Source organism: Chelon labrosus (genome assembly GCF_963514085.1).
Source record: "Chelon labrosus genome assembly, chromosome: 18".
Lineage (NCBI taxonomy): Eukaryota > Metazoa > Chordata > Actinopteri > Mugiliformes > Mugilidae > Chelon > Chelon labrosus.
Genome location: NC_140351.1, coordinates 19,417,773 through 19,442,520, shown reverse-complemented (window position 1 = coordinate 19,442,520; position 24,748 = coordinate 19,417,773). Strand labels below are relative to the sequence as shown.

The 24,748-nt window shown below is 43.2% G+C and overlaps 1 protein-coding gene across 1 annotated transcript in view; it reads left to right on the top strand.

Annotated features, from left to right (window-relative positions):
- Nucleotides 1-24,604, top strand: part of myripb (myosin VIIA and Rab interacting protein b) — a 123,171-nt gene extending 98,567 nt beyond the window's left edge. Inside the window, exons 5-18 of the mRNA XM_084566270.1 lie at nucleotides 6,617-6,697; nucleotides 9,611-9,708; nucleotides 9,979-10,059; nucleotides 10,761-10,922; nucleotides 14,083-14,266; nucleotides 15,934-16,460; nucleotides 16,964-17,113; nucleotides 17,375-18,154; nucleotides 18,395-18,457; nucleotides 21,694-21,882; nucleotides 21,968-22,129; nucleotides 22,241-22,336; nucleotides 22,514-22,574; nucleotides 23,744-24,604. Coding sequence (XP_084422396.1) covers nucleotides 6,617-6,697; nucleotides 9,611-9,708; nucleotides 9,979-10,059; nucleotides 10,761-10,922; nucleotides 14,083-14,266; nucleotides 15,934-16,460; nucleotides 16,964-17,113; nucleotides 17,375-18,154; nucleotides 18,395-18,457; nucleotides 21,694-21,882; nucleotides 21,968-22,129; nucleotides 22,241-22,336; nucleotides 22,514-22,574; nucleotides 23,744-23,787 — 2,678 coding nt within the window. The 3' untranslated portion in view covers nucleotides 23,788-24,604. The remainder of the gene's footprint in view (nucleotides 1-6,616; nucleotides 6,698-9,610; nucleotides 9,709-9,978; nucleotides 10,060-10,760; nucleotides 10,923-14,082; nucleotides 14,267-15,933; nucleotides 16,461-16,963; nucleotides 17,114-17,374; nucleotides 18,155-18,394; nucleotides 18,458-21,693; nucleotides 21,883-21,967; nucleotides 22,130-22,240; nucleotides 22,337-22,513; nucleotides 22,575-23,743) is intronic.
- The last annotated feature ends 144 nt before the right edge of the window (nucleotides 24,605-24,748 follow it).

Below are 24,748 nucleotides of genomic sequence, written 5' to 3'. Positions count from 1 at the left end.
GTCGGTGTTCTTTGAGCCGAAAGCTTGGTGACTCAGACCACAGTGCTCTGCCTGTAAGGGTTGGAGGGCAGAATGTTAAACAGGAGCCCAGCGGGATTGCTGCTGGGAAAAAAAAGGCCAAAAGAAGCAAATGAATCAGTTTGCTCTCATATGTCAGCACGCATGGATTCAAGGTTTGTTATGGAGCGTGAAGGAGGGGCACTGAAAACTCCTTTGCATTCAGGTTTGACTTTGTCTGGGCACTCAGTCTGATCTTGAGGACATTTTAGATTTTGATAGGATGTGTGGTATTACACACTGCAAACGTGGACAAATACTTTGTGCTCTTTTTAATCATTGGTTGTCATTTGAACTGCTGCAAACAACTTGAGAACACAATAAGTTCGGCATTGATTTCTCTTTGTTAAACATTTTTTTACAGAATTGTTTATTTTTTTTCTGGTTTTATTTGACACAGGTTTGTGTGGGACTAACATTTTCAATCTGCTGCTTTTTAACATTTTCTGGCACTCCCCGCTGAGTTCACAGCATTGTTCTTCCTCTTGTTCGTGCAGTAGAGACATGAGCCCAATCAAAGGCTTCTTAAGTCATCAAGTCAGTCCTTTTAAGTAAGTACTGGGGCCTGCAGGTGACACTGGTTACTTTCTGAAAGGATAAAAATGAAAGACTCAAAACTGCAGCTAATTACTGGTGACATTTTGCTCCTTCATTTTGTATTTCACCTCCATCATTTAAGCTTCAAAGGCCAAGTTTGCCTCGGGACCAATTAATTTTTGCACACGCGTCAACACACACACACTTGTCAGTGCTGCAAGCGCCACCTTCACTGGTCGGTAATATGCTGAAGTATGTCATAGGGCACCCTGGATCATTTGTCCTGTTGTTTCTTATCATGGCAGATTCAGCTCATCTCAGCTCATCTCATCTCAGTGAAAGGTGATTCTAACTCCCAACTGTCTCCCAAATTAAAGGGGAGACGAAGCCTAATGTGGGTTTGTTTACTTGCCTCTACCACCCAGCTGGTTATGATGTAAACAGACAAACTGTCAGTACAGCCATTGTTCTGAGGAATTTGTTTATGAGGATGTGTGCGCTGCCAGATGCTGCACTGTAATTGAACACAAACCGTCTGGACTCTCCTTCCTCCTCCTTCTCCTGCTGCTGCTGCTGCTGGCACTTCAGGAGTGTTAGCTCTAAGTGGAGCTTTACTGGTTCATTTATTTATACATATTCTTTTGATCCCCTTGTCTCTTCACATCATCTCTCTTCATGAAAATCTATTTATTTCAATGAATGTCGAATGCGCATTTACTAGAGCTTGACATTTGTGCAAAATTCGCTGTATTTTTTCACCAAAAGAAGAGAGATTTTTGCATTCTTTTGCATGAAAAACATATTATTGAACTATGTGCACATTGGTTTTATGTGAGACTGAAGAATTCTTTGAGGACATTGAGGTGTGATGTTGCAAAAGCGGTTCCATTTAGTTTTTCACCCAACCTGCGATATCATATTTAACATTTAATTTCAAGAGTAGTAAAACAAAACTTGACATATGCCTATGTTAATAGATTATAATTAAATGGGTTAGTTTGCTGTTCTTGCAGAAAGTTGACATGCTAACCTTCTGACAATGACCAGCTAATATTTACTACGTTCACCGTCTCAGTTCAGTTTGTTAGCATGCTAACATTTGATCTTCACCAATTTGCTCCAAACACAAACTTTTAACTGAGGGCCCGTCCACACGGAGACGCTTTTTGGTTTAAACACAGATGTTTTGCATCGTTTTGGCCGATCGTCCACACGAATCCTGTAAACGCATTGCCTTAAAACGCACTTTTCTGAAACCTGGTCCCAGGGTGAAAAAATTCGCAAACGCAGCTCTTGAGTTTTCGTGTGGACGGGGAAAAACGCATACGTGCGTTTCGATGATGTCATTGCCACACCCCTCGAGCAGCCTTCCACCTCTTATATCCCGCGAGACGTCTCATAACGACATCAACAACAATGGCGGACTACATGCTCGTGTTCCTGCTGGAGAAGATATTGAGCCTATTAGGGTTACCAGGGCAAAATATCATTTCTCCTTGAGTTTGGTTTCTTCTAAAGCCGATTTGTAAACAGCGCTCAAGCTTTATGCGCATGCTCCGCCTCTTCCTCTCCGTTTTTGGTGAATTTCTGAAACTGAAACAGCGCCACCCATAGGCCTGGAATATGAAGTAGCGTTTTGAGTCGTGTTGAGATGGATCCGTGTGGACGCAGATATTCTTGAAACGATGCCAGGGAAAACGGAGAGGGAAAAGATCGTTTTGGTACGTGTGGACGGGGCCTGAGGCTGATGGGAGTGTGAATACTTTAGCAAGTGTGTTTGCATCAGTCATAAATCAATCAGCTGCAATTTAGTATGCTAACACTTGCGAACAGCAGTCTCTGGCGTCAAAACCGCAAAGACACTTGTTCTCAGGCTTTGTCATGCTGCCACAAAAAAACCCAAATATCAACTGATGAGGCTCACCAGTATCCTTGTGCTGCTGAATGCAACCCAAGAGCTTCAGCTGTGTTTTTTTGTGGTCTGTCTGCACTTTCACAGACGGACCTCAGCCGAGCGGCGGGCTTCTTTTAGTGTGGAGTCTCCATATTCCTCTCCATGTCAGCATGGATTTCCTCCAAGGGCTTCGGTTTCCTCCCGCACTCCACTCCCAATCAGTCAGCTTAAAAAAAAAAAGTCAATAAAAACATTTCAAAATACAAGTTCTGTCTAGCGTAGCGGTAGTTTGTGGTAGTGGTATAACACGCAACGCTGAGGGATCAGTGTTCATTGACAGCAGGGTTGTTGGAGAGTTGTGTTTGGTCTACTATACAGTGTACTGTATTCATTCTTTTTATTTGACTGTGATAGTGCTCTCCAATGAATCGTTCTTAGCTGAGTTTAAAATACCCTGTTGCATGTATGCTACTTTAGGCAAACAGTCCCAAAACACAATGTGTTATATTCAGTTTAAAAAAGACAAAAGTCACTGATGTGTGAATAAACACTTTGTAAATACCCTGCACCCAAGAGGGACAACGCAAATTAAGAATAATTAATTAGCAAATTCATTTTCACTTCAACGCTCGCTGTAGTGCTCATTATATTAGAAATGACTGAGGGGTTAACACTTTTCAACACTGTTTTTATTTTCGGAGTGGAATGAGTAAAAAGAAATTGTGAGACAACGGAGAGAAAGCACAGACATGGAGAACTCACATGTATACGCTGTGACCTTCCATCCCCTCTGTACTGACATGTGACAGTGTCATTCTGAGGCAACCAGTGACAAACACATCCCTCTGTTGTGTCTCCCAAGTAGCTGTATTATAGTTGTTTTGTCTTATGTGACTCACAGATGACCAGCAGGCATGAAAGAATGACAGGCAGGCACTGTTGCAACTGCTCTAAAGCTTAGAGTTACAGTGTGAGTCACTTGGATAATCATGTTTGGTGTCTGAAATATCTGAAGGGTTGATATACTTTAATTAAGCCAGTGGATGTAATTTGAAGAAACTTGCAGATATTGACAAACCCACCGAGAGAAACGTGATGCCATTGCTCCCTTCAGCTCTACAGAGTATTTCAGACTGCTTTTACTAAGGGTTGTATGTAATGTATAACCTGTATAAAAACAGGCTGCAACTCAGCACCATCATTAGCATGTAATATTACTCCACATTCCTCTGCAGCTAAAGATGTATGAAATTCACCAACAAATTGTTGATTTGGGTCGTAAACTGACTGCTGTCTAGAGGATTTGGACCGTTCCTCTGCTAGCGTTAGCGTATGCTTTTTCAGATGAGTGTGCTTTGCAGTAGTACTTTTGTTTTATTTCTGGACTGACTTACATATTTCGCATGTCACGGTAGTATGGGCTCCATCTTTAGTGAAGTATTTCCACACGCTTGATGAACCGCTGCTAGTTTCTTGCAATGACCCACTGGGCTCCTCACCTGTCTTCTAGGTGGCGTCCATGTTGTTATTTTCATGTGATAAGTGACTAATCTGCATGATTCCTAAAGTGTCATGGTGCAGCAGTGAAGTTTAACATGGGAATTCACCCCCTTTCGTAGCCAGCCTCAAGTGGCCATTTGATGAACTGCAGCTTTTGGCACATCAACATGCCAAAAACATATTATTAAAATCAAATGTAAAGGAGAAAAGGGGACATCTTTTTCTCTTTGAAATCAAGTTGTATGCAAGTACATACAATCCTTATGCTGGGCACAAATGCACGATAACTACATATTACCTCTGACCACTGCAATCTGAAGAATTGACGAGAATTGATGATAAAAATGATTATTATGCCCTAACAAATGATAACATTCATTTTCATTCTTGTCCAGAATGAATAACACACTACATACAAGATAGCACGCTGCCGGGTGCATCCATGTGACTGACAGGAAAGGTTTATTTTGTATGTGTGTGCCTGTCAGTGTGGGAATCTTGCGAGGCGTCTCGCTTTCTCTGACAGCAGTCCTTTTGTGTCTACATTGTCCTGAGCTGCCGCAGGTAATTTCCCCCCCATTGTCCCCTTCCACACCGCCTGAAACTATAATTCAAGTCTAACCAAGCGAGAACAGTACAGCTCTGTTGAATGCTGTTGCAGTCAAGGTGAGACAGCTCTGGGGGGAAAGGACAGGTGGAGCGTGTAATGGTCCGGGGACACAGTACACCACGCTGTGACTGGGAGGACTGGGCTTGTAGATGGAGATACACAGAACGGCATAAAATCCAATGACAGAAGTTGAGTAAAGCTTGGTTTGTACTTCTGAGATTCCTACGCTGTAGCAGGATATGCTGCTGTAAGCATTTCTACTTGAGCTGGAGCTAATAAATACAGACCAAAACTTACTTTTACTAAAGGTACATGGTGTTCAGAGGGTGGCTTTTCTATCCTTCTATCCCTGTCCAGCCACTGAGAGACATAGACGAGGAAATGTACTGTGGACTAATGACACCATCGCGATGCAGTTACATTTCTGTTACAGCTTAGGATATGTTGTAAATCTGAGGCAAAATCGTAAATCTGGCTTAGGGCAAACATCTTTAGCAGCTGTTGGATGTAGTTAGATCTGTAGAGAAACAGAGTAGAGCGGAGCACTGCATGTCATCGTGAAGTAGTGCTAACGTTTGTGATTGCCAGCCTGCATACTCTGCACTAAAATGTTGCAAAGATTCGACAAACAGCATTTCATCTTGCAGAAAAGCTGGAATAGTGTAACGTATCTGACAGATGGCTGTGTTACTGCTGGAAAAAAAGGTGTGTGTGTTTATTGCTGCACTTTGCAAAATATGCATATTTGCATTTGTGTGAGATACCAGCCTTTTCATCCAAAAGCAACACTGCAGCGTGGAAGAGTGATGGCTTTGCAACGGCGGGCTCCTTCCTTGGCAGCGTTTCAGTCAGCTATGGCAGAGATCAGCGGGTGGCTCTGGCTCCTTGAAGTGAGGCTTGCACCAAAGCCACAGGGCGCTTTCGACTGTCTTTCCATTCAGCCAGCGACTGCAGCCTTTCCAACAGGAGCGGCAACAGGACTAGACCAGTGGTAGAGGCTTGGAGATGGGCCAAGCATGGGAGTCATGGAGTTTGGTTGTGCTTCTGTTTTCTAAGCACCAGGGACTGGGGCCTGGAGCAAGGCCTGGGTTGTGGGTAAATGTTTGGTTTTGTTTTGGCTCTGGATACTAACTGGAAAATAGCTGCAGTGAGGACCAGAAGTGGAACTGGAACAAGTTTGTGTTTTGTCTAGATCTAAGTTTGAGCTGGCCTGTTGGGTGGGGATGGAATGGAAATGTACCTTAAGCGTGGTCAGGCAGAAAGGTCACTTCCCTTTACGTTTGTGTTTTGGCAAAATCCTCCTCCTGCCCTGCCTGACAGTTTGCCTTCTTATTAAGCTGCATGTCCAAGTATTCGCTCTTCATTTTTACGGCTGGACTGATTAGAAGGCCACAGTAAATGGGAACCACAGGAGAGATAGCTAACAGGAGTTAATGGGCCACTAAGGGAATATGTGGTTTTGAAGGCGGGGATGTTGTAACTACTGCACTTTCTCTGGGCTTTCACGGCTCTTTAAGTAGACTTGTCTAAATATTATACCACAGAATTTCCATTTGGGGTGTCCGTTTCTGTAACTGTAGATTTTACTTGAAAAGGTACTTACACAGATATAGCACCGACTCACATGAGACTTGGCCTGAAAACTGAAAAAACATGCAGCACTCTTACAAGCTGTGAGAAAGCACCAGTGTGTGATCCTCTCCGAAGTTAATTATCAGATGAATTGTCTCGTTCTTTCAACTGTCGTTTCGTTGTTTTTACATTCACTATAGAAACGCAGAAGAAACAAAACAATGCAGCTGACAACATGACAAAGTGAAGATGGGAATACAGCTGACGAGACTACAGAAAAGAGATTTAGTGGCATTGTGCGGCGCGGAACCTACTTTTAATGTGGCGACGGCACGAGAAAGATTATGCGGGAGCATCATTATGTGTTATGATATGTGCAGAATATTTGCATGTCTGTGACAGTTTGAAAGCTGTCGTCTGAAGGCTTTGTTTCACTCCCTTTTCAGAAAGCAGCGTTCACGAGGGAAGCAACGACAACGATGGCAGCGTCTGTGGCAGCGACTCCGTCTTTTACAAGCAGAGCGAAGGTGAGCGGCGCGCTGATGGACAACCATTCTGTGGTTCAGTAATGACTTTCTCCTAAAAGGTTGGGCTTTCGTTGCTTCCCTCATTTGTTGAAGCCATTGTATATTAATGGTTTCAACAAATGAGGACCATTCTGCCAGTGCCAGTGTGCCTGGTGTGTGTAACTATACACACACTCAGGGTGACAGTCCTCTTTTAATCATTAAACTGACCGCACATTAAAATTCACATGCAACACACTCTAACATAAATCCACTGGATACACATACAATCACCGACATGCCTTATTGCAGCCTCCCACTCACCACAGACTGCACTTTAAGGAATGCTTCTACCATTTACACACACATACACCTTAATGCACAAATAAATATGCAACTAAACAACCCCAGTCTCACAATAGAGCAAATTTCATTTGTTTACCAGTAGTAATGAGTTGCTTGTGCAATGATCCAGATCCGCCATTTAGATATTGGCCGCTCCTGAGAGGCCCACAAACAAACGTGCTCTGTGTGTGTGGGAGGAGGTCGTGGTTGGTCGGGGTATAGGGTGTGTCTTGCACACCACCAGTTAGTCAGGCAGGCCTGTTCAGACCTTGCATTAAGATCTGATCTGGACGATCCGATCACGTAAAAGACAGGTGTGAACACCCCCAGGATGCACTGAGATCGCACTGGAGAGCGCCGATCTGTGACCACAGTTGGTTATAATTTAACCACAGTTCAATGATCACCTGAAAAGGAAAAAGCAAATGAAAGTGTTTATTTGAAAGTGTGCATTTGTTAATGCCACGTCTGAACACACATACCTAAAGCTGGTCACTTGCGATTGGCTAGCCCAGATCAGATCTTAACGCGAGGTCTGAACAGGCCCAGGGATCAGTTAAAGTGCTGTGTTATTTTTAATGGTGTTTGTATGAGCTCTTATTTCGGCTAAAAGTTGATACAGTCAGGCTGGTGGTGTTGAGTTAGACAGTTTGTAGTCCTGCACCAAGTGTCTTTGTCAGCACTAAGTTTATTGAAAATATAAAGTTTCAGACCCAGTCTTTCTCCAGGAACTCAACTATCCCCTGCTGTATTTGCTGGCTCTCTATATTCAACCTCATTCTACAGATGTCAGTGCAAATGTTTCCACAATCATAGCGGCCATTCTCTGCAAAATGTGCCTGTTCAAAAAGGCCCAGCTTGCAGCTTTCACAAGAATCTCCCATTCAAATAACCAACAAAAACTGAATGAGCTGCAGTCACGGAGCTGTGCTCTGGAGACAATGTACCGAGTTTCCTCATATAGTGTAGAACTCGTTCAAAGCGCGCCTTTTCATAACGAAACGATTAGGGCCGCATTTGAGAAAATACAGTAATTGAACGGAGTTGTGAATGTGCTGTCAACACACCCTGGTAATAACGGCCAGCAGAGGAAAACAATCATACAGCGTCATATGATTATTAAATTTGAGCTCATGCAAACGCCTCCTTACTAGACGCTTCACGGCACAGTGTGAAGTAAACTGCACAAACCATTGTCGAGAAGAGGTTCAGAGGTTCCTTGCTTTATTAGCGTGATATTACAGAGCCTCTGGTGCCTTTATGTTCCCTCCACCATCACACCCTCCTTTTCCCTTCTCTATTTTTTTACAGAGGCATGTTATCGCTAGCTGACACATCACACTCTGAGCCAGCTCCAGGGACTGTTCATTATGTTTTTGGACATTCTTATTACTTATTATTTTGCTGCTTTGCTTAGTGATGAATTGTCTAAATCAGCTTTTTTTCCCTCAGTCACTGCTGCTGTTAATGACTAATTGAATTGGTTAGTGGCTAAATTACAATAGCTAATTTTGCATGAATCCATCCCTTTCCAGGTAGGCAGTGTTTTTAATTTCCGTCTCTTTTGCCACGCGCTAAAAGCTTCCTCATACTGGAGCTCTGAGCAACAGCCACTTGCACAGTTGTCTGTGAAGGTTCTGAGGCAACTGGACTTCTAGAGTTTCTTGAAGACATGTTGCCACTCATCCAAGTCGCTTCTTCATTTCTAAGGTGGGGATGAGGTTTAAACAGGAAAATCTGTGGGTGTAACCCATAGAATGTAAATAAAGATGGACGGTTGAACTGCTCCTCCAACGTGAAGCCAAAGCAAGTAGCGCTCCCCCTGGTGTCTGGCTGCAGTATAGGTCATGAGCTCCGCCTCCTCCATGTTAGTGGGTGGGACTTGGGCCAACCTAAAACACAAAAGTGCACATCAAATACATCTTTTTCAAGGATGGTTTTGTGTAGTTAATATAATACTGGTGTATATTCAAGTGTTTATTTTTCTGATAAGTTTTGTTTTAGCCAGTCATTTGATGCCATAGAAAGAGGATGTGACATCATGAAAGACTTCAAGTTGCCATGCCAACCGCTCCATGAAGCAGTCCGTAGAGCTGTGAGAGTTGGAAAAAATAATTAAATAAGTGCAGCGTATAATCCAACATTTCTTAGTGGAGGTAGAGCAGAGTGCAGTATTAATTAAATGAAAACATGAGTGAGTCTGACGAAGTGTGGGCGAGTCATCGATAACGCGACCCCACATGGCTCCAGTCTCGGACTGTACTGCGCAGACTCTGGCTCCAAACTCGCAAGATGGCGCTGCCGGTATGCCCGGGAAAATAGCGTCAGTTTGTCCAATGCAAGGAAGTGGGGACGTATTGTCCATATTTATATACAGTCCATGGTGAAGCCCATCAGAAACTTGCATGACTAGTGTCCGTTAACAACTAGTCCAATTGCTTTCCTTCACTTCACTGCAAATGTCAAATTCATGAACACCATTATTAAGATTAATTCCTGGGAAACTATGAATATTGGTGCAAAATACCATCGTGATCCACATGGGCATACGTACATGTACATATGCATTCTGTTTGTGTGTGATAACAGGACACAGTATGGCAGAGACGCTCACAGTCGCCCTGCGTGTCGCTGAGGAGGCTATAGAGGAGGCCATCGCTAAGGCAGAGGAGTTCGGTGACAGCTTGGTACGACCGACCTCTGATCCTCCTGTTCCTCTAGTTCTCCCTGTTCCCCTTTTCATTTCCGTACTTCTTGTATTTCCTCCTTTTTTCATATCCCCACTTTCACTGTTACACCCTCTTACTTCTTTCCACTTGCCCCCCTCGGTCTCCGTATCAGCGGGGTGCAGTCATGGATTTTGGCTAAGATGTCTGCACAGACTCTCTCCTGGCAGGTCACAGTGGGTTTGAACAGAATATCTGTGTGTGTGTGTGTGTGTGTGTGTGTGTGTCTAGGAGAAGCAGAATGAGGCTCGGTATCTGCGGGACCACAAAGAGGAGCTCATAGAGGAACTTGCCACAACCATTGTCCAAAAAGTAGGTTGAGTAAGAGTGTGCTTTATGTTTTGGAGGTGTATTCTTTCCCTTTGTAAAGAAACAAATATGTGTAGATATTAAGAAACAGAACGTAACACATCAGCCTCGGTTCTACCTCTATCCTCACCTTGACAGTTTGATTGGCAGATCAGTGGACTGTCACAATTTTAACCAAAAGCATTTGCATTGATTGTAGTCAGAGATGGTAATCGAAACTAAAGTCTTCTTGAAGTTGAGAACACAGTACAGGGCAGGTAGTCTTTCAACATGATAATTTAGTTTGTCAGAGTCTGTGTTGCATTACATTAAAATTCAAATTACAGCTGCTTTAATTTGAATCACTCCTTCTCATTTGCATGCACACTGTGAGGTTTGTTTGATTAGTTTTCAGTTTTAACTTTTGCCGGCCATCGACTCATTAGAAGTGAAATAAATTCTCTTTTTTTTTATCTCCCTTTTGGAGGCTTTGAGTGCTGAGTCCAAATGAAAGCTTGAATAACGGTTTTGCATTTTCATTACAGCAAATTATTCATGGCTAAATAGAAAAAAAATAAAAAATGCTGTTGTAGGATTGCATTTTCCTTTTCCAATTTGCATTCATTGTAGCAATTAATTATTTAAATAAAGCTTGTTTTATGCCATGTAGCTTTTAGGCTCGTTCATTTTTCTCTCCTTCCTCTCTTCCTCTCCGCTGCTCTCAGATCATTCAGAGGAGGAAGCGATCAGAGATGCAGACAGAGTATGACTTTGTCTGGCCTCAGCCTCAGTCTCTGATCCAGCCCGGCGAACTGCCCTCTCCTTCTCAGCCTCACGCTTCCTCACAAGATCCACAAGACCCCCTCAAGTCCTCCTACTCCCTCTGGGTGAGTTTCTGTCTCCGCTCAAACTGTTAAGACGCTGCGAGCGATTTACAAAACCAGCATCAAAACAAATTGGCCTGTTAGTGGGTGTAAACTGCTGAGGCCGGGTCAGAAGGATTTTCTCCTTTTGCTGTCCACCTTGTGTTTAAAGAGGGGTAATTTTTTTTCCATTATACAAGCTGTTTCTCACTCCATTTAGCAGCAGGTACAGTGTAATTTCATCCTGTCCGTGTACTGGTGGATTGACTGTTGTCTTTAAAAACTACGAGCATGTTGTGTTTAGCTCTAAATCTATGTAACTTCTCATACAGCCATGTGAAGAAGTAACTGCATCCTATTGCATCACATATTCTAAACTTGATATGTGGATCAGTGTCTACACTTAGGGCCTTTTCAGACCTTGCATTAAGATGCGTCTCCAGATCTGAGATCCGTTTCCTCTGTTGAGTATAGACGGGCCTTAATACGACTCAGGACGCATCGTGTTCACACTTGTGACCCAGACCACCTCCAAATGTGGTCAGAGATCGGCTCTCTCAAATGCGATCTGAATGCGTCCTGGGGGTGTTCACACCTGTCTTTACTGTGATGGGATCGGATCTTAATGCAAGGTCTGAACAGACCCGTAGAAAGGTTTGCATTTTCAGTCATTTATGCAACAGAAACATCAATAGATGTAGTATACTCTAAGTGCATCCTCAGCATCAGAATTAGCAGAAACTTCTTTTGCATAATTGTCCACCAGTCCAACGTTTCAATGGGATTCAAGTCACCCTTTTTTTCAGCCATTAATTGGTGCATTTGCATTTGTACTAGATCATTATCCTGATAAAAAGTCGGCTTCTGGTTCAACTTCCGCTTTCTGATAGATGGCCTATCTTCTAGCACTCTTTGATAATGATGCAGAATTCATAGCTGAATCAGTCACGCCAGGTTTCCCAGTCCCTGAGGCATTGAAGCAACCCCAAACCATAATGCATAATACCACACAACCAAGCCTCTTTCTGACAGTATACTCATACACTTTCACGCCAGCAGATGCAGAGTTACCTGTAGATCTTGTGATGAATGTTTTGGCTTCTTGAAGACAATTTTTGCATCAAATTATTCGCTGGGAAGGCGGCCAATCCCATACAAACTGGCAGTCTATCCCAAACCATACCCATTGTAAAAGCTTTTCTGACAGTGGAACAATTTATTTAAAATAATTTGAAGATGTCATGAAATTCCTTTCCAGGATCATAGACATCCACATACCAGACCCTAGATGTCCGAGGTTTAAAGCAGGTTATAATCATTAGCACTTCATCTGGAACCCCCCGATTCTTATGGATTTGAATGTCCCAAAACAAATCATCTATTTTTTCTTTCAAAAAGGACAGTATGTGATGACAGTGTGGTTCCTTGGAACATTTCGCTATGTTCTCTTTCTTTGTCATTTGTATGTATTGTAGCTATTTGAGCGACTTGGTCATTCAGACAGACCAACTTTAAATGAATCTTTGTTCAAAGCAGTAGGAATCCTAAGATTTAAGAATCCTCTGTTCAGAAGGCAGCATGGTGTGTGTATAACAGTGGTGTTAGGGATCCAGATTAAAGACACAGAAACTAATCCTGCTAATCCAAAGACTACCGAGATACAGTCTGCCCTCTTTGAGTTTTACGTAAGTGCTTTGCCTAGGAAAACGGATAAAACACACCAGTGAGGAACAAATCAAACCCACATGCGCTACTTATCTATTCATAGTTTTAAAATACTCAACAATGGATTTTCCCAAATCTGCTTGGAGTAGGCAAAAGCCTTTCTGTGTGGAATTTGCATGTTGTCCCTGTGTCTGGGTACTTAGGCTTCCTCCTACCGTCCAAAGACATGCTCGTTGAATCATTGGTGATTCTAAATTGGCCATAGGTGTGCATGTGAGTGTGAATGGTTGTCTGTCTCTCTGTGTTAGCCCTGTGATAGACTGGCTACCTGTCCAGGGTGTACCCCACCCCTCGCCCGGTGACAGCTGGGATAGGCTCCAGCCCCCAGGTGCCCCTCTACAGAGCGTACTCTATGTATACCTAACTTAACATTGTTTCACTAAAAGGTTCCAGGTTTGTGAAATTTACACACAAGACAAAACTGCAGCAACACAGCAGTTATTCAAATATTTTGGAAGACTCAAATCAGCAGTACATACACACACACACATATCTGGCAATGGTTCACACTACTACTCAACAGGGACTCCTGGAGATTTGTCACCGTCCTTGTGCGAGCAGAGCATCAAAGCTGCGCTCCGCGGGCCCCTCCATTCAGTTTCCTGCTGTTTCACTCAGTGAAGATCAAAGTCCTGCGAAATATGCAGGGAGCCTCCTCAAACGCTCAGCCCACCATGGAATTAGCTCTGTTTATCAGCTCTCTGCAAACACACTGAGACAAACAACGCATGCAACAACTACGTCTGGAGTACTACAACGCTCAACCTTAATCTTGCATGGCACTCGTTTTAAGGACTAAGGACTGTCTGCACCACATAAGTTTGGGGTTAGGCGTCTGACCCTGATTCAGTTTCAGTCATTGCTTATGGACTCACAGCAGACTTTCCAAAAGATATCTGCCATCAGAAAACTATAGAATGAAAAGCTAACCTATAGGAATACTATGATGATACTATCAGGGGTTGTTCCATCGGACAGTGAAATTAAAATGAATTAATTCAGGTTCTGTGTGTGTCTGTCTGAAATGGAGAGACAGCAAAAGTGAGAAACGTGTTTGGAAATCGTTGGAAATTTATTATAAATTGAATTTATTTCACACAGTCCCAAACTCACAGGACCTGCCATTACTAGCCATTTGCTTTGTTGTGTTCTAGCACCACCTGCTGAAGATGATGTTAAATCACAGCCAGCGTTACACTCTATGTCCATGGACAGGAAGAAAGTTGGCCTTATGGACCAACGCTGTCCTTTGTAATGTGTTTTAAAATGCAATATCGCTTTTATCTGCGAGATAAACAGACTAACGGATATAAAAGTTTAAATTTCGCTGAAGAAATACTTCTCTGGCTGAGCCCAGCGACCTCTGACCTCTGCTGTGGAGTTAATGTCAGGGGAGTTCCACCGGAGTGTGTCATTTCACTCACATTTGTGTGTTCGATGTCTGTCTGTCTGTCTGCAGCGTTCACGGTCAGCGTTCTCCCTCACTAGTGACGACTCCCCGGAGAAGGGTCCAGAGGAGGAAGGTGCAGGGGCGGGCGGCGGCGGCGGCGGCAGCGGATTGCAGGAGTACGCTTCACTGAAGAGGGAGGCCAAGGCCACGTCTTTGCCCAGCTGGAAGAGCATGGATCGTCTGGACAACTCAAGTAAATATCACACTCCCTGACTCTGCCCAAGCAGTTTTACAGACGTCAATGTCAGTTCCTTCCGCTATGCATTTGGTAATAACTGAAAGGATTTATTTCTTTTTTTATTCCTCCTTTATAATCTGTAGATGGCAATGTACTTACACACCGTGTCATAAATGTGTTCACAAGAGAAACAATGACTCCTTTATGGAAATTTATCTCTGAATGATTTTATATTGTAATCATATAATAAACTTTTGAGTGATGCAAAGAAATGTTTCAGTTATTTAAAATGAATTTACTACGTGTGGATTATTATTAAACCATTTTCATTCACCTTCTGTACCTTGGGTCCTATGGGTTGAGGGGAGGGGCCTCTGTGGATCATCCCACAGATACTTCATCAGTTTGGGATCTAGTGAATCTGGAGGCCAGGTCAGCACCTTGTTTTTTTGTGTGTGTGTGCCTGTGTCAGGCTGCATCCTGCTGGGGATGGCTGCTGCCATCAAGGAGTGTCATTGCTATGGGGTGGGGGTGCCTGGTCTGGTCTAGGTGGGTGCTACATGTCTAAGTAACATCCACATGAATGTCAGGTCCAACAGTTTCCGAGCAGAACATTGAATTTTCACAAGATGGTCAATGTTATTTACTTCTCCTGTTGGTGGTTTTAATGTTGTGGCTGATCGGTTTGTAGTGCAGTGCTGGATTTTAACACAGTCAGTTCATCTTTGGTCTCATTTGTCCATAAAAGATTTTCCTAATAGTCTCCTGGCTTGTCCACATGATTTCTGGAGAGCAGTGTCCTTGCCACTCGGCCATCACACCATGGTAGTTCAGCGTTCTCCTGATGGTGGACTCATCAACATTAACATAGTCAATGAGAGAGAGGCCTTTAGCTGCTTAGAAGTTACCCTGGCTTCCTTTGTGACCTCTCAGACTATAATCCGTCTTTCTTTTGGAGTGATCTTTCTTGGTCAACCACTCCTATAGAGGGTAGCAGTCGTCTTAAATCTCCATCTCCATTGGTTCTCAGTCTGTCTTACTGTGGATTTGTGGATTTCAAACTCTTTAGAGATGATTTTGTAACCTTTTCCAGCCTGGTGAGTAACAACAACACTTTTTCTGAGCTCCTCGGAGAGCTTCTTGGTCCGTGCCATCATACACTTCCTCAAACATGTCATGAAGATCAGACTGAGACAAATCCCGGATTATTATTATTTTTTTAAACAAACAGAGCAGTAATGCCACCTGAATCTCTTTAAATTGTTTGGATACACTTCTCAAAGGATGGACTCTAAACTGGCCTTGAAATTAACTCCATTAAATCCTAGATGTGCACTTACTTTAGCACCTCACAGATATGTAATATCGTCTAATTTTCCTGAATTAACAAGTACACAAGTATACTATGTTTGTTTAATTTGTTTGATTGGCTTCTCTTTGTCTATTTTCAAGACTTATGTGAAAATCCGGTGATGTTTATGTAGAAATGTAGAGAATTCAGAAAGGCGCAAAGCTTTTAAGTGGCACTAAATGCATTGTTAAATAATTAATTGTGAAATGCTAACATTTAGACTGTTCTCATGCTTACGGATCTACATAGATTTTCCTACATAGATAGTACAGGAAGAAATTGAAAATGAGTTTTTCTAAGCGGCCTGCCTCTGCTGGTAATGTTCACCCAGGTGCATCCTCAGTGCTCCAGAGCCCAGACGGTAATTGGATTGCTCTGCACAGTTCTCAGCTGTCTCGGCCCAGCCTGCTCACCAAGAGGAAGAGCCTGGTGTTCAGCGTGCTGGAAAAGGAGTCCGGCGTTGTCTCCGCTTACGACGAGATGGGATCTGACTCCGAGGAGGGCGATGAAGGCGGCTGGGGCGCAGCGCTCAGACAGTTCCGGCGCAAGCTGTCGGACGAGACGTACTACACGGACTCGCAGCACGACCCGGAGTGGACGTACACGCAGCACCTCCCCGTTACCTCACCGTCCTCCGGTCAGTACACAAACACAGAGACCCTCAACTCGGACTCCGAGGCCTCGTCTGTGTTGTCCGCATGCCCTCGCAAACAGCCTCACAACCTGTTGAGGAAGAAAGGCCCGCCTGATACACACCTGCACCCTCACCACCAGCCGCTCTACCAGCAACACCTTCACCAGAACTTCTCTCCCTACCCGGTCCACTCAGAGGCACTGGATGTGAACTTCAACCCTAAGGTGATATGTCTAAAATGATGCTGTACAGAATGTGGAACTGAATGTGGTTGTACTTGGGAATAATACATATTTTTTGTTTGTTTTTACAGAATTTAAGCATAACATCTCAAATTAAGGATACAGTTTAGCAGTGAAAGTATTAAAAATGTTGTGAAAACCACCAGTACAACAATGAATTGTAAAAAAAATACTTATAAATACAAGTTACAAGTAAGATTTGTAGAAAGTTGTTGCTAAAATATTAAATTAAAAGTACTTTACCTTTATTAATATGAATGCATCAATGTAGGTGGAGCTAACTACTCAAGTCTTTTTTTGGGAACTTTTACGAAAGACACATAAGGCAAAAATCTTGTTACTTTTTACGTGAACTTTTAACTGAAAACTACATTTATCAAAAGTACATGTCCTTGTAAAATGTTGTGAATTAAGTAAAAACCATAAAATTGCCTTGAGTGGAAATATGGTATGTGTACTTCACTGCTTGGTTCCATTGTTCCCAGGTGATGGGAGACAGCAGCGAGGCTGAGGAGAGGCAGAGCGACCCCGTCAAGCGATCGCGGCGACGCAGAAAAAGCAAGAGGGAGTCATCGTCGGAGCAGAGCAGACCTGTAGTACAGAGCCACGCACAGTCCATCTACCCCCTAGTACAGGTGCAATGTCAAATTGATTCTAAACTGACTTTAATCTGTTTGTTATGTCAGTGAGAAGCTTTTACGTTCATTACAGAGACTGTGTAGACTGATTGTTAAATATTGTTTCACCACTGGGAGGCAGCAAATTGAGGTTCTTTATTTTACAGTGTTGCTTAGGCTCCTCATCCACTTTGTCTATTTAATAATCCCTTTAACCTCATCTCTTAGAAGTGTATGTGGATTATTTCACATCTCTATCCATCTGTCTCCATATTCAAGGAGAACAGTGGCTTTCTACTCAACGCCCTGCTGAAGAGGGGTTTAAGTGAGGAGCAGCCAGTTCCTGACATGGTGCCAGTGGCCACAGCTGCAACAGACGCCTTCAAATTAGATGCCATGACACCTGAGCCGGACGACTTGGACACAGTGACGCCAAATTCCCCGGTCCCAAGCCCCCCTCAGCCCCTCATTTTGGCTCCGGGACCCTGCATCACTTCCAGCAGCTCGAGACCTGGATCCGGCTCCGGAGAACCCCTGGAAGACGAGCTACGCTCCCGACTCAGTCAGCTGGTCATCCGTGCCAACAGCAAAGACAGCAGCTCGTCTGAAGAGGAGTGCGCCAAAAAGTGGCCCGCGGACAAGCAGAAGGATAGAGAAAGTGTGAGACAGAGAGAGAAATCGAGGCCAAGTGACATGGAAAGAGAAAGGCAGTGGGCAAGTGACAAATTAAAGGCGAAGGCAAGTCAAGCAGTGGAACAAGTGAATGGACAAGAGATGAAAAGAAGTGAGAGACTAATAAAGAGCGCTTCTGTAAGAGAAGAAGGAAGAGTTAGGGAGAGGAGGTTAGAGAAAGGAGGGGGGAGTTTGGAAGAGAAAGTTGAAGAGCAGGGACAGAAGAGAGGGGACAAGAGAGAGCCCAACAGACAAAGTAAGAGACAGCATAAAAGAGACGGGGATAAGGAAGCAGGACAAAAAGCTGGAGCGAAGAGGAGTGGATCCAGTGCAAGTTCACCTGCTGTTAGTCCTACTTCCCAGGAGGGGGTGCTGTCAAACAACCAGGTGAGGTGAACTTTTGGTTTTTGTCCCTCAGATCATCTTCAGCTTCTGGCGTTAGAGTTTGTCTGTTTGTCTTTTAATAAATGTCTATTTCTTTTTCTTAAAAACTCTTAAACATCTCACTCTCCTCTATTATCCATGCATTTATGTGACACTGACTGTCCATCTGTGTCCCTCATCCCGTGTTTCCTTGTGGACGTGTGTGTGTGTGTGTGTGTGTGTGTGTCTGTGGTCGTGAGTCAGGTGGGACAGAATGACTCGCAGCAACAGCAGAGGCTTCAGTTGCTCTCCTCTGTCTTACATCAGGTGAGAAATATCAGCCAGAACGCCAAGACACAGGCACAGGCTTAATTTAACCTCTGCCCCACCTGCATTTATGCATGCACGCATTAACAAAGACATCCATTATCACTTAAAGCATTTGCTTCTAATGTAAATATACAGGTGTAGTGTCTTAGAATACTATGGGAAACCTTTAATCACAGAAGAGATGCATATGCAGTTTTATTAATAAGGCCATAAAAGTCTAAAAGACTTGTGAGACATCTGAGATATACACTGATCAGGCATAACATTATGACCACCTTCCTAATATTGTGTAGGTCTCCCTTGTGCCTCCAAAACAGTTGTGACTTGTGGGCCTTCTGAGGGTGTCCTGTGGTGTCTGGCAAAAGAATGTTGTTAGTGGAGACCTTTGGGTCCTATGGATTGAGGGGAGGGGCCTCTGTGGATCATCCCACAGATGCTTGATCAGTTTGGGATCTAGTGAATTTGGAGGCCAAGTCAGCACCTTGTGCTGTTCTTCATGTTTTTTTGAGTTGTTTCTAAAGCGTTTTTGTGTGTGTGTCAGGCTGCATCCTGCTGGGGATGGCTGCTGCCATCAAGGAGTGTCATTGCTATGGGGTGGGGGTGCCTGGTCTGGTCTGGTCTAGGTGGGTGGTACATGTCTAAGTAACATCCACACAAATGCCACGCAAAACATTGTATTGTCACAAGATGATCAATGTTATTTACTTCTCCTGTCAGTGGTCATAATGTTATGCCTGATCAGTGTAAGTATGTTTGCCTTTCCTATGTTAATTTAGTTTGCTTTATATCTCATGTCTCATAAATTATTTCCCAAATGAAAAAGTATTTATGAGCTGTACACTCTGTATGCAGTTCCTATGTCTTACAGAACTGGGATGATTAATGTGTATAAACCAGAAGACTACAGCTCATTAGACAGTGTCCTAGTACACATTGTAAATCCACTCTTGTTTATGAACAAATGGACAAGTCAAACCCACTCAAAGCCAGGCAGATAGACACACACCGCATTACATCTGAGCTGTGGGGGTCGGCGTTGGCCATTAGCCAGTCTCATTATGAGTGCTCCTTACTGTATGAGCAATGCTTGTCTCTGTATGACACATGCGCCGGTGTTATCTATTTCTGTTTGTTTTTCACAGCTCCCTTTACAAATTTGTCATTTCTCAGTTTGGTGTGACTCAGGCAAGACACGGGACAATGACAGTGATATTTGTGGCTTTTTAGTCCTTATTTTGTGTTTTTGCACCATTTCGAAGTGGTTTCCAAAAGGTTGCCGTTATTGAATTAATCAACATACGTGATCATTAGTAGGTACATGGAGAAGTGAAACGAGAAAAGCGTATTTCTTGGCGAAAGTACGGTGTGATTGCTGAACCCTGAAAGATTTTTCCCTGCTTCGCTGGATATGCTGTCGTCTTAACTGAATTACTGAAATCTGAATATACTGCATTGCTTCCGTGAAAGCCTGCGTCCTGGCCAACTTGTGTCACATCTGGGCAGCATTTACTTTTGGCACTTTTAAAGCATCCTGTTAACTTCCTGTAAGTAGCTTGGGGCTTTTATTTTGAAAATCTGACATACAAAGTCCCTCTTGTGTACGCGCTGTTAGAATTAGTTCAGTCTAATAAAAAAGACTCTCCTTAAGCTTCTGTTGTCCTGTCGGTGGTACAGACTTTTATTTTGAAAGCCAACCCAAAAAACACTTGTGGATTGTTAATTTAACATCTGTGAGCTTTTATTTTAGCACCTGAGCATACATCAAATCACCCTAGAAGACGAAATAGTTTGGGGGTTTTGTCTTGGAATACACTAGACATACCACACGCCCTACTAAATGTAGAAAAAGCTCAAAAAAGTGAGATTTATTTTCAGCCTATGTCCCCTTTAATATTCTGCAAAAACACTTTAAATTCCTTCAAAGGTCTTCACTACATAAATACATGCAGCAAGTTGACAGAGGCACACAGCCATGATATTTTTTAACTAATCTACAGAACCTAACATATGTTTCACCATGACTTGTATTCTTTACGTACGACTAGTAGACGCAAGTATATCTTTTCGCAGCATGTCTGTGTCAGGCTGTTTGATCCATGGGAAGACGGCCTGATTCTTTGAAGAGTCTCCACTCTCCCATTGATCAGCCCAAATCAATATGCCAGGACACACGTCTGTGGGTCTCAGTCTTTGAAACATCACAGAATCACGATGTTTTTAATTTTCTCTTTTTTTTTTTCTTTTTCTTTTTTTTTAAACCCAAATGTAACATTACCTGTGTTCTTATCCCTACCTGCATTTCCCTGTCACATCTTCTCTGGCAGAGAGAGGGATCAATATGCCTCCGATCCCGCTGATCAAAGCTCTGGCCGGTGAATCGTTGGTTATTGAACAACATATGTCTCTCTTTACTACCCAGTCCTTTTCATGCTCAGTGTTTTCATCTGTTCAGGAGACTAAAACAACATCAGCATCACCTCCATCTTCTGCGTCATTATTAATCATCTCAGGCCTGAATTTAGAACCAATATATTTTTTGTTTGTTTTTTATTTGTCTATGGAAAGGATTAGGGACAGGATCTGTCCGTAAAAAAAACTCTGTTTTCCATAAACGCCAAAACAGAATTTTCATCAGTGCTTTTGATTTCTTATTCAGTCCCTGATTCCTCAGCTCCACGTCCAAATGCCATAAATGCTGTCCTGCAGTTGTAGGCACTGTAGTACAAGTTTCTCTTTCCACTCACATCTTTTGACAGTCAGATGATCCTCCTCTACCTTATTCATCATGACTTAATTTATGGCATTTACGGCACATTCACAAAACACTCGAGAAAGAGAGACAACCATGCAAATGAATGTATCACATGGAAAATATGTATTTGCAAGACATTACACATAGAGTTACTTAAAAAAAATAAAACTTACTGTACATATCCACGTTATCTTTATTTTCTTATCTTCATTTCGAAATGGGGATTGTGCTTTAGTGATGCTATATGTTTCAAAATTGAGTATTTGCGTTGTGTTTGTCTTTTACTATGACAATTACAGGTTTTAAATACATGCTTTCTAGTTTTTCTATAATCCCTGATTGATCAGGGAGTCATTAATACGGTTTTCTAGTTCATCACTGACCCTAATTTTCAATTTTAAATCAATTTTATATTTTTCCCCTGAACTCTGATTTTTAACTGTGTTTGTGTGGGGTTGGGGGTGTTCTTAACCTGATGCAGAAGTACTCGGCGGCCTCGCTCTGCAGCATCACCACAGAGGTGCTGAAGGTTCTGAACGCCACAGAGGAGCTGATTGGCGAGGCGGCGGGAGAGAGCTACACCCCGTCCGAGTCCATGTGCGCTTCTCCCATGTCCAGCAGCTCGGACACCCGCAGGCTGGACCAGAGGCTCACCAAGATGGAAGAGAACGTGAGCTGAAGAACACATCGGTCTAATTAGCTTCACCTCCTAGAGGTTCAGTGGGAACTAAAAGCTGAGCTCTTCTTCTCTTCAGGTCTACCTGGCTGCTGGTGCCGTGTACGGCCTCGAGGGGGCGCTGGGCGACCTGGAGCAGTGTGCCCGCAATATTAGCAGTGGGACCACAGACACAGAGCTGGCCTTCTTGGAAGATCAAGTGGCTACTGCAGCCGCTCAGGTCCAGCAGTCTGAACTACAGGTACAGCAGGAGATTGCTGATTGTTGTGCTGTTGTTTAGTGTGAAGTATTCTACAAGAAGTATTTTGTGTATCCCTTTAATAAAAAGAAATAATCTTCTCTCTGCTTGTAGATATCAAACATTGAGGCCAGGATATCAGCTCTGAAGACAGCTGGGTTAAACGTCGCTGTCTGCAATCGCTTCTCTAAGTTCAAGCCAAAGTCTAAGGTAACTCACTCCCTTTCTGGTTCTCCAGCAGCACTCAGACTTTTTTAGCTTTACTCAGACTATGTCTAGTAGTTAAAAGGTTAGATATTTAAAATCAAAAAGAAAAGCATATAGCCGCTAAGTCTTTATGGTCTGTTCATTTGGATGAGGTGTCTGATAGTAAAACTCTGCTTTCAGCCTCAAACCCTGGACTCATCACGCCATCAGAGGAGGAAACTTCCAGCGCCTCCACTGAAAGGTACGAGTCAAGGAAGCAGTGTATAAGCTGAGACAAATCTGAATGCCCCTATAAATCCGCATATACTATTATTCACTGCTAGAATCCAAGAATCTCACCACTCATCAGTCTGATATAGGCTGATCAAAAAGTAAATGGAGTCCGTTAACGGCTGACTTCTGATATACAGCCTTGTGCATGCATGCTCTGGCCGTTTCTGTGTGTGAAGCTGAGAGAGCTGGAAACGGCGAGTGAGACAAAGACAGCGGGACACTTTTATTCGCCTTTAGTTAACGTCACACATTTCACGCTTTGTCCTAAAAGGAGAGATGCTGAATGGATGGAAAAAGTGAATACATTTGCTAAAAAGGGTCTAAGTAACTGAAAAGCCCCATTAGATGTACAGCAGCCAAATGGACACACACACGCAGAGCAGGAGGGTGAGGCTGTTTCATCAACCAACAAGAAGTCGGCCCCTTTTCATGTCAGTGAAAGGCCCCTTTTCCGTCTGGCCTTTCTTTATTTTCTTATTTTCTTTTATTTTTTTTCCTTCACCAGCATCCACACAATAGCTCTGATTCAAGGTGGCTTTTTCAGCATGGCTCCAAAGACGAACAGTAGGAAGGACAATGGGGCCAAATCAGTGACCGAGACGTGTAATCATGTCAGTGATTCAAGATCCAGGGATCTTTCTATCAGGGCATCAGACGGTATGATCTAAATTCATAGCCCGGAAGACGGTCCGGACATTGAGATATACACGGATAAGCCACCAAGATTACTCACCACCAAGAGTAAATAATGTAAGGAAACCTGGCATTCATGTGGGTGTTACTTAGACATGTACCACCCCACCTAGACCAGACCAGGCGGCAGTCATCCCCAGCAGGATGCAGCCTGACACAGACACACACACAAAAACAGTTTAAGAACAACTCAAAAAAACATGAAGAACAGCACAAGGTGTTGACCTGGCCTCCAAATTCACTAGATCCCAAACTGATCAAGTATCTGTGGGATGATCCACAGAGGCCCCTCCCCTCAACTAATAGGACCCAAAAGCCCCCACTAACAACATGTCCATTCTCTGATGAGTCACAACTGTTTTGGAGGCACAAGGAAGACCTACACAAAATTAAGAAGTTGGTCATAATGTTGCGGCTGATCTTTTTTTTTTTTTTCCTTTTCAGAAAAGTTGGAGCCAGAGCAGCAGGCGAAAGTGTTTCGACCGTAGTGACAGTCAACAGCACAACGAGTCCCTCAGGGCCAATTCAGAGCCCCGGGGACGGGGGCCCTTCACATCCAGTGCCTTGACCCAGCGTCCGCCTCCAGCTCCAGGCTAAGCAGGGGCCAACACCTGCCCTGTGTGACCCACCCAGCACTCATCCCTCAGCCAAGCACGGTACCACATCAGTCCAGACTGGCTCCTGCATCCTGTTAATCCTCCCATCTCTCCTCCTCGCCACACACCGTACATGATGCTGTACGTCATACAAGGGTGACTCAACGGTCAGTGTCTCTGCCTTAAAACCTGCAAACAATCCTCACGGTCCGACTCAAAAAGAATATCTGTACAGACAAAGATAACCCATTTCCTTTTTTTTATCTGTTTGCAAGGGTGTCGTGATTTAATGTACAATGAAGCTGTGGAAAAATCATGTGAAACCTTCTGTGATTCAGTGTCCCAAAAAGAGGCTGAGCCATGTTTTATACCGCATAATCTTTCTCACCAAATATGAGGAATTTAATCGTGATGTAATCCCCCTTCGGAGCTTTTTTCTTTTTTCAATGATTGTCAGTTTTTACATACATAACAGCTATCAGATGGTACTCCTCATTTCAGGGGGCGATTGTAACACTTTTGATATTATATTCTAACAATTTTAAAAATGGATGCACTTACCAGAGAATAGTGTTTAGATGCGCAAGGTCCAAATTGGTTTAGTCCTTTTCTGTCTCTTTAATGTGCAAGATGGTAACAAAGGAACAAGCACATTTGAGAAATACACCGTTCTAAGTGCACAGATGGAAACTAATTAACTATTAAACATTTTGGAAATATAATAATTTGATTTCTTGCTGAACTTTAAATAAGAAAATCCATGCCGCTCTCATGTCGGTACGCTAAATATGAAGCTACTATACAGCAGCCAGTTAACTTAACTTGGCATAAAGACTGGTAATGGAAGATACGG